This window comes from Atractosteus spatula, chromosome 2, assembly GCF_055471065.1.
Source record: "Atractosteus spatula isolate fAtrSpa1 chromosome 2, fAtrSpa1.hap1, whole genome shotgun sequence".
NCBI classification, from domain to species: domain Eukaryota; kingdom Metazoa; phylum Chordata; class Actinopteri; order Semionotiformes; family Lepisosteidae; genus Atractosteus; species Atractosteus spatula.
In genome coordinates, this window is record NC_142707.1 from 69,457,697 (window position 1) to 69,473,519 (window position 15,823).

General features: G+C 42.3%; 1 protein-coding gene across 1 annotated transcript in view; it reads right to left on the reverse strand.

The window, feature by feature from the left end:
* Positions 1–1,194: 1,194 nt before the first annotated feature.
* The window catches only part of rngtt (RNA guanylyltransferase and 5'-phosphatase), a 171,053-nt gene continuing 156,424 nt past the window's right edge, over positions 1,195–15,823 (reverse strand). Inside the window, exons 14-16 of the mRNA XM_088904819.1 lie at positions 14,655–14,721; positions 4,489–4,612; positions 1,195–2,300 (exon numbers count right to left, since the gene is read on the reverse strand). Of these exons, the coding sequence (XP_088760945.1) occupies positions 2,134–2,300; positions 4,489–4,612; positions 14,655–14,721 (358 nt within the window). The 3' untranslated portion in view covers positions 1,195–2,133. The remainder of the gene's footprint in view (positions 2,301–4,488; positions 4,613–14,654; positions 14,722–15,823) is intronic.

Genomic DNA, 15,823 nt, shown 5'->3' on the forward strand with positions numbered 1-15,823 from the left:
CTTGTAAAATCGCTGAAGTCACGTCAAATAACAATAGTGTGACAAGCTTTGTACTCTGCCTCCTTCTTGTCCTGCAACAAATAAATTGTATTTATCTGTTGAAAAGACTGAAGTGCTGATGATTGCACAACAACCCAATGCCTTTGAATTCAAACTGTCTACCTGCTAATTGTGTCTGTCTGGAATAGTGTCACTTTAATGTCAAAAAGAGTTACTCAGCAAAAGAAAAAAAGAGGAGAATGTTTATTCGCAGCTGAAGAATAATTTGTAAAGGAAGATCGACCTATGTACAGTATTAACTCTACAAGTAAAGTGAATTAAGTTAGTACCTGAATGTTATGAAGAAACAAACTTGCTTATATCAGGTAAAATACTTTAGTAGGTTATTCCAGCACTGCTTATTTTAAAACACACTGTACATGCCTGAAATATATGTATGCTATTAAATTATTTTTTATAGTGTCAGTTGATTCACGTATCTGGTAGATCAGCCAACTAGTGACCAGCAGCCATGTCACCCTGCATCTCACCCTGCCAGCCCACTGGAGCTCAGCAGGTGTGAGCCTGGTCAGTACCTGGACAGGAGACCTCCTGGGAAAAACTGAGGCTGCTGCTGGAAGAGGTGTTAGTGGGTCCAGTAGGGGGTGCTCACCCTGTGGTCTGTGTGGGTCCTAATGCCCCAGTATAGTGATGGGGACACTATACTGTAAAAAGTCGTTCAGATGAGACATAAAACCAAGGTCCTGACTCTCTGTGGTCATTAAAAATCCCAGAGCGTTTCTCTAAAAGAGTAGGGGTGTTACCCCGGCGTCTTGTCTAAATTTTCCATGGCCTCCTAATAATCCCCATTTCTGAACTGTCTTCATCACTCTGCTCTCCTCCCCACTGAGAGCTGGTGTGTGGGGAGCGTTCTGGTGCACTATGGCTGCCATCGCATCATCCAGGTGGGGCTGCACACTGGTGGTGGTGGAGGGGAGTCCCCATTACCTGTAAAGCGCTTTGAGTGGAGTGTCCAGAAAAGTGATATGTGAATGTAAGGAATTAAATTATAATCTCAAGTGGTCACGAGTCCAATACAATTTTACTCAGGCTCTGATATCAAAATATAGAACCCAGCTATGTGCTGCTGCTCCAAATTTCTTGTAGAAAGGTTTAGTCTGGATGTAGGCTAAAGACATTAACATAGAAATCAGCTTGAGACACTTTACTTTAATGTTTCACACCAAACAAATAAAGCAGTAAAACACCTTTTAAAATAAGTGGAACCTAAACCAGGCCACCTGCTTACATGAATACGAATTGAGACTGCATATGGTTGTTTCTTACAAGTTACTGAAACAAAACTGGAAAAAATAAATGGAAAGGTGAAACAATGGAACAAAGATACGGATTTCTTTGTTCCTACTCAGCATGCTACTTTAAAATTCAAGGGCTGCTGGCTAGAGGGGTCCACTGCAAAGACCGCAATATCTCTCGTAAGCACTCACAATGGGAAAGACACAAAAACATTTAATAACCCCAAACATTACTGTGCACAATTCCATCTGCCTGCAGTTTTGTTTTTTAAGAAAGTCATGTCATGAAAAAGGCTAATTGCTTCAGGAAAGTTACTCTTTCAAGTTTCATTTTAGCTGTATTTTCAAAAATCTCCAGTTCCTCTTACAATTTGCTAACAGAACCAATTCCCTTTTTAATAAGCAACTATGGCAACTGGAAGAAAATAATATAAAAATATTACAGTGGATTTTTTTTCTTTTACAAAAGTTTGGAAAGTATGCCTGCATATACTGATTACTCAGCTGTGACCACTCTCGCATGGAGAAAAAAACACAACAAAGACGTGGAACTGAGGAAGCTAAAACACAACAAGATAAGGCTTGCCATAGTGTTTTTATCATTAGGACAGAAACACACAGATGAAATGAAAATGAATTGCTTTCGTATATTTAGTGGAATTATGTTATTAGTTTTACAGCCCTAAAAGCCAATTGGACCAGTTGAATGGCATGAGGTCTGTTCTTCCAGGGGTGGGGTGTACGATGGGCTGAAACACTACTGGGGTGCTCAGTGCAAGTGAACTGGCCCTTACTGCAGCACTGTCCATCAGAAGCCCTGCAGCCGCTGGGCTGTGAGCTACGGTATCGCCCGGTGGGGCCTCTTTGGAGGAGGAGGGGGCATGAGCTCGGAGTCCGGGTCGGGGGGGTGCTTGCGGGTCTGTCCTTGGGCTCCCAGAGCACACCTGTCAATGAATTCCAGCAGGATTTCCTTGGTGACTGGGTTCTGAATACTTTGGCAAACAGCTGGAAGATATAAAAAAAATACAACAGATATGATTAGCTTCTATTTAAAGTCCCTAGCAAAAACAATTTCATCAAAGTCTTCAATGTCAGTTATTCTTCCATTAGTTCTTTTGTAGTTAAAGCAGGGTGCCACACCAGTTTTAAAACCAGAGTAATTAATCCATCATTACATATTATGCACAGGAATACATCAAAGAGGTACAGTATCTAGTAATGAAGGTTTAAATCGTGGGACGAAGGGGTTATTTCTCACCCTTCCTTGAGAAAAGATCCTGGAAATCCAAAAGCTTATCTCAGACACACTGCGTGCTATGAGAGACAACATCCTACTCAGCTTTTCCCGCGGGTCTTTGTTTGGCAGGTGGGAGTAAACTGGAGCTCCATAACTAGAGAGAACATGCAGGCTCCACACGGAGCAATCTTTTGGGTGTAATCTAACCTGGAGACAAAGATCTGTATGGCAGCAGTCCTAACCAGCATTCATCAGCATTGAAAGTCCTAACAACAAAACTGTATCTATCTTGAAGCAGTTCAAGTAGGCAGCTGCGTCACCATGCGTAGGCTGCAAAGGAACAAGTAAAGGTTTATTTCATGCTGATAAGAGAAGAAAGGAAACACAAAGTTTTGGCTGTGGAGCCTTCTTCGCCTGTGGGCGTGTCATACCCGAAGAAGGCTCCACGGCCGAAATGTTGTTTCCCCCTTTTTTCTCTTTTCAGCATGGAATAAACCTTTACTTGTTCCTTTGTATATATCCTGGTCAAGCAAAATTTAGAACATGAACTCTAGAAACCACCAATTCACTATCCATCCTTTTCTAGACGCTTTATCCAGTACAGGATAAGTTGATCCCAGCAAGCAACTGGCACAAGGCAGGGACAGCCTGGACAGGATGGCCAATTCACCACCGGGCACAAACAGGCACAGGCACAGACACAGTCTTCGGACTGTGGGAGGAAACCAGAGCACTCGCAGGAACATCACAGGAACACAGGGAGGACACAGACTCCACACAGGCAGCACTGCAGGAACTGACCCCACCGTACTGCCCCTCCTGCTTTTATTAGCCAATTCCAATTTCAGATGAAGAAAAAAGAACAGTTACAATCTCTGCGTTATTAAAACTTACAATCATTTAAATGTAACACTCAAAGATCTCCTTCCGACTTGTGTACAAATGTAATACACTGCAGACCTTTCTCATCATTTGTTCAAAGTCAAACAGCATAGGAAAAATGTCAAGTCAGGTTTGGAAAGCACTTGATAATGTTTGCGCTTGAACATAAACCTAATGAAGAATCATTTTGTGAAGTGAGGTTGTGTACTGGACTTACACTTTGAGGTCACTTAGCTTTTCTTTAGTACAAAATGGCATTTCTGGAAAGGGAAATTTACTTCAACCCAGAAAAGTGCTTAAAAGGAGACAGTAGTGTAAAAAGCACAATTTCTAAAAAAAAATAACAAGCTAGAACTGGCTATATCCACTAATTGTCTTGTGACTCTTTTAAAACCCCTTCTGTCTCTTCTCCTGTCCTGCAGAGCTCAGAGACACACGGCGAGTCGTCGCCTTCTGGGGCGCGCCTTCAAAACAGCTCGTCTGGGATCACGTCCTCTCTTAGCTGCACTTAACCCGGTTCCTTAACCCTCCGCGGCCACTCCTCGTTTCCCGCTCCTGCTGTATAGCCTCCGGTATTCGACGTGGCGATTGTACTGCACTTCACTGCACACGATCTACCCTGCTGATGATCTTAGCTGCTTGGCTCTTTGAATTACCTCTCCACAAGATACCCAACCTACTGGGTGTTTTGTTTGCTGTATATTTCTGTACTTGTTCACTAACTCAATGCATTTGTAAGAAGGCCAAGGATGCCCACTAAGCAGAAATAAATAGGTGTGGAGTTAGTCTGCAGGAGAAACAGGTGTAAAGTGATATGGGAGCTGTGTACTTCACAGATAAGAAACCTTTTATTTCTCACTGACTGACTTCTCAGTGCTATCTTAACATTTTCATGTAGTGTGTTCACTGCTGTGCTGCCCATTTGTTGTTATGCCAGTGGTCACTGTTACACTTAAAAGACGCCTGAGATCCGAATGTCATTGCCTTCTGCAGATATACGCAGCTGAAGATTCAGTGTCAGTGTGTGTATGCCATCAAACAAGGACTCCTGTTTCCAAGCCTGTGATCTCTTACCCATTGCTGTGTCGTAGGAATTCGGGAAGCTCTTATCTGTTCTCTGCCGCATGAAGACCCAAGTGTTGTTCACAAAGTTGCATTCGATGATTTTGTTGTCGTACTGCTTCAGATCTTTTGTCACCTGGTCAGGAAATATGTAAATTGATTAATACACAGCACCTGCCATTTGAGCGCCTCATAGTCTCTACTTTTCCCTACCCACTGCAAAAGATCTCAGAACAGCAGCACTGCAGAGACAGTCACATTGCAAGTACACACAGCTGCCATATTGCTCACAAAAACCATGATCCAAACAGGAGATCTGAGGAAGAAGAAGGGTATTACTGAAACAGCCTTCACAACTCTCCACCCTTGATTTGCACACTACAGATGAGAGAGATGAAATGAGACACAGAGGAGCTTGAGGCAGTGGAAATTCGAAAGGATGACAACACTGCCCAAGCCTCCCCAGCTGGAGAACAAACTAAAGAAAAATGTTGTGTACAAGAATAAACACCTGGAGGGACGTTTCTGAAGGCCATAACTGCCCACATCTCTTCTTGTGCTAAAATGGCATATAGTCTTGCAAACGTTTTCAGACCCTTGCATAGTTTTCACATTTTTCCTATTTAAAGCTTGCAGTCATTGGGGGCACAAAACTACCTTAATGAGAGAACAATTAATTGAGAGGCCCCCTGCCTGTTTCCAGTAATAGTGGTTTCCATCATTCCAGAATAAAAACAACTATCTCGGTGTGCTTCCTTCGTCAAGTGGTGAATTTCAAGCAAAGAATCAGCCATGAAGATCAAGGAGCTTTTAAACCAAGTCAGGGATAAAGTCACTGAAAAGCTCAGATCTGAAGAAAAAAGCAAAAGAAATATCAAAGTCTCTGAAGATTCCTGTTGGCACAGTCTACTCAATCCTCTAGAAATGGAAGATGTATTATACCGCCCAGACACCACCAAAATCAGGCCGTCCTGTCCAAACAAACAGCCGGGCAAGGAGGAAACCGGTGAGGGAGGCCACTGCGAGACCGCACAGCCACTCAGAAAGAGCTCCAGAGAAACATGCAGGAGCAAAGCACAGGGAAATACTACAGGAAAACCTGTTCCAGTCTAATGGGGGAAAAAAAGGAAAATTATTCAACGCATAAGGCCCAAGCTACAATGGAGAGGCTTAAGAATGAGAAAATAAATGTTCTTGAGGGTCCCAGTGAATCCCATTGAGAATTTATGCAAAGACTTCAGAGGGCTTGATCATGAGAAGAATAAGCAAAAATTATACCAAATCATTGTGCAAAGTTGGCAGAGACCTATCCAAAAATACTTGCAGATATAATGGCTGTCAAAGATGCCTCCACCAAATATTGACTTCATGGGTGTGAATACTTATGCAATCAACCTTTTTTCAGTTTTGGGGACTCCCCTCCACCACCACCAGTGTGCAGCCCCACCTGGATGATGTGATGGCAGTACACTCACCAAACACCAGCTCTCCGTCGGAGGAGAACAGTGATGAAGCCAGTTCATAGATGGGGATTATTAGGAGGCCATGACTGGTAAGGGCCAGGGGCAAATTTGGTCAGGACACCGGGGTAACACCCCTACTCTTTTCAAGAAACGCCCTGGGATTTTTAATGACCACAGAGGGTCAGGACCTCGGTTTTACGTCTCATCCGAAGGACAGCGCCTGTTTACAGTCACTATACTGGGGCATTAGGACCCACACAGACCGCAGGGTGAGCGCCCCCTGCTGGCCCCACTAACACCTCTTCTAGCAGCAACCTTAGTTTTTTCCCACTCAGGTACTGACCAGGCTCAAACTGCTGAGTATCAGTGGGCTGACAGTTGTGGGTTGCAGGATGATATGGCTGCTGACTGCTATTCCATACCTCTAACTGGTATCCCCTACAGCAGTGGTTCCAGTCCTGGTTTTGGCCAGCAGGCATGTGGCTCACCAGAACCAGGAGTGGGAACCACTGACCTACAGGATGCGATCATGTCTGTGTTACATCAGGAAATCTGCAATCAAGCTGGACACTAACGCGTCTTCATATCTGTACATAGTGCAACGGCAGGAATCCATTATCAGAAATATTCGCCCTAGCGTTGTCATGAGGTTCAGCTCAATAACATTTTCTAGGTGTGCCACTGAAAATAAATGAAATACTGGCCGAATGACTCAGTCAATTAATCAGCATTATGGCACTCTGCACACTGATGTCATGGCGATAACACCTAATAGATCATAAAAGGGCGACATGTCTGCCTTCTGCCCAAAAGTACCCGGACTTTCATCACTTTGGCACGGCCAGCACACTCATTATAGACGTGCAGCATTCTTTTTTAGCATTTGCATTACAGGAACTTTAGATCTTTGTGCCCAAAGCAGACCCAAATGCCATCAGTTAATGATGTTACACATGCTGTAGCCTGAGCCAGAGTCAGACACCTCTAAAATACTTCAAAATGTCATGAAAAACATGGTAATAATGCTAATTAAAACAAAGCATTACCAACATTGTTATACGTTTTCTGTGAAATAATTAAAACAAAATAATAATGATGTCTGATGTCAGATTTAGTTTAGAGAAAGGTTAAAGAAGCAGGTTATAAAAAGTACAGGAAGATGAAGCTCCATCGAGCCGGTGGACGGGTTTTTATCTGCCGTTTTGTCTGAGAACCCCTCGCCATACCCGTGTGTTATGCTGGTGTCCTCAGCTGAGACCTGCTGATTTGGTGAAACATCGAGAGATCGGTGCAGGTTTTTGCATCAGTTCAGGCGTGTGAATGAATCAAGTAAGCAGGTGCGTCATTTTCGCACCGAACAGAAGCCCCATTTTATGGCTCTCGGCAGATGGTTTAGAAGTAAAAACAGGAACCGCCCAGCAAGGCAGCTTGGAGAGGGGCTGTGGCCACTCCAGGAAGGCCCTGCTTGGCTGGCCTGGGTGGCGCGACGGAGCTGCCAGGACAGCACTGCGTTTGGCACTTGTGCCTTTGCAAGAAACCGAAAGCCTCCCCGCTCCTGGAGAGACGGGCATCTGTGCTGACGAGCCTGAGGTATGCACACTCCTTAAAAGCCAAAACTGCACTGCTGAGAGAGAGAGTAAATATAGAATTTCTCAGTCTTCGCAGGAGAAATTTCACTGAAGCATATGCTGCAATGAGTAGGCTTTAAAACTCCTCATTTTAAAGAATAATCAATGATAAGCAGCAGGAGATATGCAATTGTTCCCACATTGTGGACTAGGTCTTATTTTGACAGCAGGATGCCCAATACATTTTCTCGATGTGATCAATTCTGAAGTTGACACGGGGGTGTTTCACACTTGTTTAACTGACCGAAAGGATGAAATTGTCATGGGATGAAACTGTTAGGAAAACGGTCTTGGGGCTGGGCTCTGCAGCGTGGCTGGGGGATCCGAATTCGGACTTGGAACTTCCCCAATTGGGCCTGGAATACTACAAGAGACCGTGCACAACTGGCTGAGGCCCACTGGGCTGGGTGGCTTCAAAGCTGGAAATGGGTCCTTTATAAAATGTGTGCTTTTGCTGTGCAATTCAGGCCTCCTGTCAGGCTGCACAGCACTGCTCGTAGGCCCTGGGTACCAGGGGGAGCTTCAGTCCTCTGCCTTGCCCCCACCTCTGCTGCCCGCGCTGTAGACTTGCAAGGTGAGAGGGACTCGGCACTTCTGCATGCTTACAGCAGGGTGACACACTAATGAGCTATTCCCGAGGCAGATGTGATCAGAGTGTACTTCATGTGGGCCATTCAAACCATAAATTATTCAAAATTACGAGGTACAACTATTGACGTAGCATTTGTGCTGCTTTGTATTTTTTACAATTACTGTAGATAGCTGCATTTAAAATGCAATTAGCAGTCGTGTACTTCACTAGATGTTCCTGTCAATCTGTGAGAGCTGTGATATCGTCATCTAGGAGCACAGTGACTGGACAGAGGCAGAGATCCACAGAGACTGCATGTTTCTGCGAAGCTGCTACAGTAACACCACTCAGAGGGCCTGCTTCCTGTGTGGGGATACAAGGTGAGAACTGAACTCTGGTCTATGGCTCTGTCTGCGAGCGACTACCTCACAGGCCAGACGCACGGGCCTGGCGGTCTGGACCTGGCCCATGCGTGGTGTACTTGACAGCCCTGCCTTAGAGCGTATGTAAACCGTGCAGATCATACGTCACCTCTGCCAAAAAAAGACAGACGGGTAAATCTTTTCTCTTTAAGGTTTTAAGGTCTGGACTTGACTTTAAATTTCAATCAGGGTAGTTTTAATCTGTCCAATAGGTTAGTATTATGATAACACAGTAGAGTCTGAAACTTTAGAATTCAGTTGTCGTTACATAAGGTTACCTCAGTCTACAATAGCTACATACAGAATAGAGAAATATTTCACCTGATTGTTTCTATACAGCTGGATAGATCGAGTTCTCTATGACTTTTGTAACTAATAAGAGTACCAGACTTAAGTCACTCTCTTCAGCACAATTTCTTTAGGTGGACAAAGGCAGTTCTCCCCGAGCACTTCCTGACCATTTTCACATTAAAAAGTTAAAAAAAAACTGCTGTCACTAGGAAGAAAATGAAATAAATAACTGAGTTCAATTCCATCAGTCTTCAGCGGAAAAACTGAAAACATTACTGCCAGTGAAGTCACTTTTATTTCATCTTTGACTTAATAATATTCGGTGCAAAGTCCAGAAATGTTTTCCACCGCTTCAGTGCATTTTAATAAGTTTCTCAGATGCATAATGGAGAAATCCTGTGGCATTCTTCATAAAATAACTTGCCAGCGGTATACCTGACTAGAATACACACCAGAAGTGCTTCATCTCCACATTTCTATCAGGCTGTTTAATGAAACAAAAACTATACTGTACCCCAATGTGGTTTAAAAAAGCCTTTCATTACCTTGTATGTTTGCAGCAGATTAAGTGAACTGCTCATGTTTAATGTATATCACATTATAGAAATGTTTGTGAGACGTATTCACTAGCCAAAAACAGTATTTTGTGGTTGAAATGAGCTTCATAACATCACAACAGTGTTTCTTGCTATTGTAAATGGGTAACTGTGAAACTAAAAATACTTTAAAAGCAACACTCAAACAATGTCATTCACAGTTTCCTCTCAAGCTAACAACAAAGCCTCTTCTTGTCAGACAGTGGAATTTGATACGGGATGATGCATTTACACCATCTTAGTTCATGAAACACATTGCTACAATTTCAGATGAAGCAGGGCAAACAGCATGTTTTTATCTGATCCCATTAGAGTTAACTGTTACAGAGTCCCCAATTTGTTTCTAGACTGATGTAAAGGAACTTAATGCCTCTGCTATTAAAGGGATCTTTTATGTGTACAGATTTGAAAGAAAGAGATCAAATAACTCAATAACCAAAGTAAGAATCGTTCTTGTGTGTATTAGGATTAAGACAGCTCCCTTTTTAATTGAAGGAGGCCTTTCAGTACTGCAGCCTACTGTTCTGCAAAGACAGAAACCACTGTACCTAACCTAACTGACCAAAAGACTGTCCACATGGCTAAATTAGCAGTCAAGATCTGACAGCCATCCCGCACATAGCAAACTTCAGTTCAGTATCACTGTGCATTAAATGCATTTTTAAAAACAGAAATGAGTTTATAAAATAATTTGCATCACAGATTTATATATATAACACATTATAGAACGTTTGTCATAAAGATGTAAGACGTGTTGTATGTTTATAGTGAAGGCTGAGAAACCAACTGCTTTTTCAAAGGCATTTTTCAGGGAAGATGGTTTTATCAAAATACTATCTGCTGAACTGGAACAACTGAATATCTATAATCCTCCTGTGAGTAAAATGTTACAACATACTGTACCAAACACAGTAATATTATGAAATATTATGAACCCTGTTTTACTACTGCAAACTCTTAAATGATGTGCTTGTATTTAGTAACAATATAGTGTATTTTAGGATGCCTTTCATGTCAAAGCATCTCAAAATACCTAAAAATTGAAACAAAAAAGAAAACAATTCTACTAGATGTAAAACAAAATATTACGACACAGATACAAATCCAACATGCCGTAGAGCTCATCTGTTTACCCCATGTCACCCTTCATTTCTTTACTGCCTGTCCTTCATAAGTGTTGGGTCAAGCTGTGTGTGATGTCCCTAGGTTGCTGTGATCTTGACTATCAAGCTGATCTTGAAAGCTGAATGAGAGGAAAGTGCAGAAGCAAATGGCCTGATCTTCACTGATAGTTCTTACACACTTCTGGACTACTGGATTGACAAATGACTGCAGCACATAACACAGACACAACACCAAGAGAGAGTGACACTTACACACATTTAACATGTATAGAGAAAAGCAATTAAAAGCTGGGAAACAGATGGCACAAAAACCCACCTGAAAGTGGATTTTTAAGACTTCAACCAAGACAGTGTTCTTTTTTTTTTACTGTCATTGAGTTGGTGGTCTTGGCCACAATTGTTACATACAAGCCTTAACTATTTTCAAATTTGGAACCAGTGTTTATTCTGTTTTATACCCCTCACAACTTGTGATTAACAACTGTTAGCACTCGGTTGAAAACTATTGTTTTCACCTTCAGATACGGCCTGGGGCAGAACGAGGACTGGAGCGCACACTCCTACAACACCTGCTGTTTTAGCCACTTGCCATTTGACTCATGGGAAACTCAGTGACACATCGCTTGCTGATGTCACTGCCAGCTCACAGAGGCCTGAGCCCACTGTGGGGAATGATGATCACAGCTGGCTAATGGCAAAACACAGGCATCTGGACCATCAGACTCAACATGCGCTTACTAAACGCCTATGGAGTTTCAGCCTCTCAGTTGCCCTCACGGGTATTTTTTAAAATCAAAAACAGGACAGATAATCTCCTAATCTGCCAGGGCGAATACACTATTTTGCAATCATTCACGCACTCAGAGCACAAGGACGAAATGGTTGGGATGATTAAAAAAACAACAAGAACACAGGCTTAAAAATCAGGCCAATACTTCACCAAATTGTAGCACAGAAAAGGTCATTAAATAATTTACTTTCTTTTTAAAACTTGGGCAGGGCACGTGGGTATCACTCTACACATATTTGTAAAGCACTCAACATATAACCTGTTACACTGTAGCAAATCCCACCATTAAAACACGTAAACAGTACGTGAAAAAGAACTGACAGAAATGTGTTACATTTTCTCTGAGAACGAATTTCAGAGATTCACTCAAAAGCAGCAGAAGTACAGCACACTGGGAGAATGATACAAAGAACAGACACAGCTGAGGTCTAATGCATCAGGTCCCAAGACACTGAATACAGCTCTGAAAAACAGCTGACTGCCAGGTGATCTGTCAGATATCTCAAGTCTCAAAACCATGATCACTACAATATTTATGCATTTCCCTCATCACAAAACGTAGAATCTTGACATTTTTTACCACTTAGTCATGAAAAATATGGTTATATCAAAAGAATTCTTGAGAAATCAGTCTGTAATCTAGTTTAAATGAAGCAAGCGGTACATTGCTACAAAGGAACAAGTAATGATTTATTCCATGCTGAAAAGAGAAGAAAAGAAACGCAACGTTTTTGGCTGTGGAGCCTTCTTCTGGTGTGTCTTTTCTTCTCTTTTCACAGGGAATAAACCTTTACTTGTTCCTTTGTAGCCTAGGCATGTCGACACAGCTCCCTACTTGCACATAGTTGCTGTCATTCTGGGAATACTCTACAAATGACTGGGGTCCCAGTTAAACTCCATGGGACACACATCTATCATCAGACTGGTTTATCTGGTTATGCTCTGGTACCAGCAGATTCCTGTCTTTGTCCCTATTGCATGGTCACAGACTAAGGAATATTTAGTGAAAACTAACCATCAACATTCTACATGTTGAAAATGTGCTCGATTAACCCCTAACGTACAAGATGTTTGTCTGATTTTCGCAATTAAGGGCTAATTTCAGAAAGCATCTCTGTCACATGCCTCTGAAAAAGGAATATAAACTTAGTGTCATGTAATAAAAAGGAACACTTACTCAATTTTCTAAAATTAGCCTCCTGAAAGATTTATGTGGCACTTCCAAACTTTGTGCATGTTGTTTAATCAGGGAAAAACAATAGAAATTTGGCATGATGGTAATTATTTCAGAATATGAATATGGCCCCAAGTGTGTTCCTCCTGAGATATAAAGCATACAGGATAATACGGTTTAATACTAAACGACTGTAATAAAGGAGCTCAAAATGCGAAAACATACTCACTTTTTGTCCCCCTGGAAAACTAAACATTTTCTGCTTCTCCTCAGGTGACACTCACTGGCATAAATACATATGAAATGAACTGTTCTCATATACAGTAAAACAGACACACCATGGTACACTGCCTCAGCCCTCCAAGCAAGCACCTCAATCGCTGCTAAATTAACAGTAATTCACACAAGTGCCAGTGGGTATGATGAGGGTGAAGCAGTCAGCTTTTTGACCCAGCTCATTTCCCTTTCAGTGCCTTGGGATCCGTGCGTGAACTCGGCCGTCTGCTATCTTCCAGTTAATTGCGAGTCACGATGAGTAAGGGAAGCGCGCTTTCTGGGTGAAAAAGCCGTGCTATTTTACAATGGCTCTGCTGTCGATATGTGTTTTCCTAATAAGAGTTTTTGAAAAACCAAGGAGAACTCCACATGACCTCCATTTGTAGAATGTGAAACCTGCTAAGTATAATTTAATGAATTTAAAAGAAAAGGTACTCTCCATATCTGCCCTCATTAGGCAGGTACAAGAAACCATATGAAATTACTATACGCAGCGTAAGATACATCAGAAACACTGAAACATATTACTAATAAGGAAAAAGGAAGGTCAGCATAATGCATAATAGTGTATTAAAGAAGACACAATAAGAACTCACAGCGGTTTTCCTGTGGAAGACATTACCAGTATGATGCATGTGGAATAAAGAGCAGTGCAAATCGTTGACTTTATATGCAACTTCACTGACAAAACAGCCTGCAAGAGCAATCTTGAATAATTCTAGACTAACTAATGGGTGAAAGACCTGGCTAACTAACAACGTGTGCTTATGTCCACAACGCTCTTTTTTAGCATGACATTGCTGCAGGCGGCACTGAAGATGGGAATGCACTGTCTGACAAAGCCTCAGTGGTACTGGAGGACTCAAAGACAGGTGACATTCCCAACAGACGGACAGGGAGGGGAATCGTCAAGGTCAGGCAACTGATTGCCAGGATGCATAAGTCACAGGGAAAGAAAACCATTGTCAGTTCCCCCAGAAGGCATTTAAAAAGTAAAGACAGTCTATATGAAAACCACCTAATTCCATTCTAACTGGGAAGGCAAACGAGGGTCTTATTTTGCTGGAGCTGATATTGTTTTTTTCTTAAAATAGCTGGATGAGATCCTCAGATCAATTAGCTACTAAAAGCCAAACGAACCAGATGGGCCAAACTGCCTCCTGTCGTTTGTAACCTTTCTTATTAAATGGATGCAGCATGTCTTTGTTTCTCTTTTAGGGGGGGCACTCACATGAATGGCACATAATGTATAATAAAAGGTTTAGGCCTTGAAATATTTTCCCAAAGAGCTGCTCGATTTTATTTCAAGAGAATACGATGAAAACTGTAGCCTTCAACAACAAAAACTTTACCGAGGAAATATTTGACAAAAATGTATTGATATTCTAATGGCAGTGACCTTGAATGATAACATATCATTCTGCTGGTTTACGAGAAAGGGACAGGAATATATAGGCAGGAGAAGGATTCCGGCTGTCAGAGTAGAGCTTCCTCAAGAAACAATATGAATCAGTTTAAAGCTGGAAAGTGCAAGGGGATGAAATGAACAATTCTCAATAAAAGTCTGACAAAATTCTGTCAGTGAAATTCAAAGAGTGAATATCGATGAACATGAAATGATGCTATGTTCTGTAAAAAAGCATATTCTTATTCCACCCGCAGTTTCCCCGATTAAAACGGCCTGCCAGTTGGAAGGTGTGAGCGTGCGCGCGTTTGTGAGCTCAGACCGACTGGCGTCCGAGGAGGCTCCTGGTTTGAACCTCGTCAAACTGCCTCGTGAACCCACGGAGCTCGGAGATGAAGAAAGAGAGGACTCGCGCTCGGCTGGCGCCCGCGGTCTCACCTTCATTTGCGAAAAGGGTCTGTCATAGCTGCCAACGTACAGCAGTCCAACCGTCTGGGGGAGCAACCTGTTGTTAAATAAAGACACATTTGAATTGACATCACTGGACTTCCTTTGGACATTCTAACACATTTCAAAATCTCAACTGAAGTCTTCTTTCAATCAAACCGCTTAAATCTAAAATATGAATTCACACGTTAGAGTTTCGACTGGAGTCCTGCTAATGATGACTTTTTGCTCTTAGTAGTAGCCAAAACTAACGACTATAAAAACTTCTACTGTACGAACACTCTTGTGGTACGTTTATTTAGTTTAAAACTAAAAACTGCAGTGTTTTGGTGGAAAATTACAGTTAATCTTCACAGAAGTCATTTTACGATAAGCAACAAGAAGCAAATATGACATTTTTAATGTGATTACAGCTGTACAATAGAGTCCTATCGAACAGCACATTTGTGTGGGTATAACAGCAGGTGTGACCTTCACCGAGTTTCAGACTGGAAAAAGCTTCAGCACCTCATCTGGCCTGAACTGTGCATCGTGGCATGTGTGTGACGAGTCTCTGGTTTAATGAGTGTCGGCCGTGCCAAGCTGTCAGTCTTGCCTGGAGATACACATGGTGCTGCATGATTGTACTGGGACTCCATTGGCTGGAAATGATTTCCCTTAGGGTGCCGGAGCTGCTTTTAATGAGCAAGAAACCCAGAGAGGCCAGGTACAGGCCTGCTGTTGTGAGCCCCATCCTCTCGGGTTCAGTCCCTCAGCACCACTGAGCCACGCAGCCCAAAGGTGAAGAGAGGATCTTATTAGAATTTCCAGATCGATACCGGTCTGGCTTCCTCATTTATGTCTATGGCAACGGCACAGGGACACTTGAGCAGATCATTTCTCGTGGGGGAGAACATTGGTGCCAGTCCGAATTTAAAACCTTCAACGCAGCGGTACGGTTTCATGCTTATGCAGTGCTTTTGTTTTAACACCCATAAAACATCAACTTCGTCTGATGTTCAGAAGGAAAAAGGAAATAAAGGGAATCTGATATTGTGAATCTAAAATGTCACCAAATTACAGCGATCGGTGAGTCATAAATTAACAGTTCTGTCACACTGCAGCTATGCAGCATGACTGTTCTAGGGTATACATGAAGGCTTTGTACTAATTTTACTTTC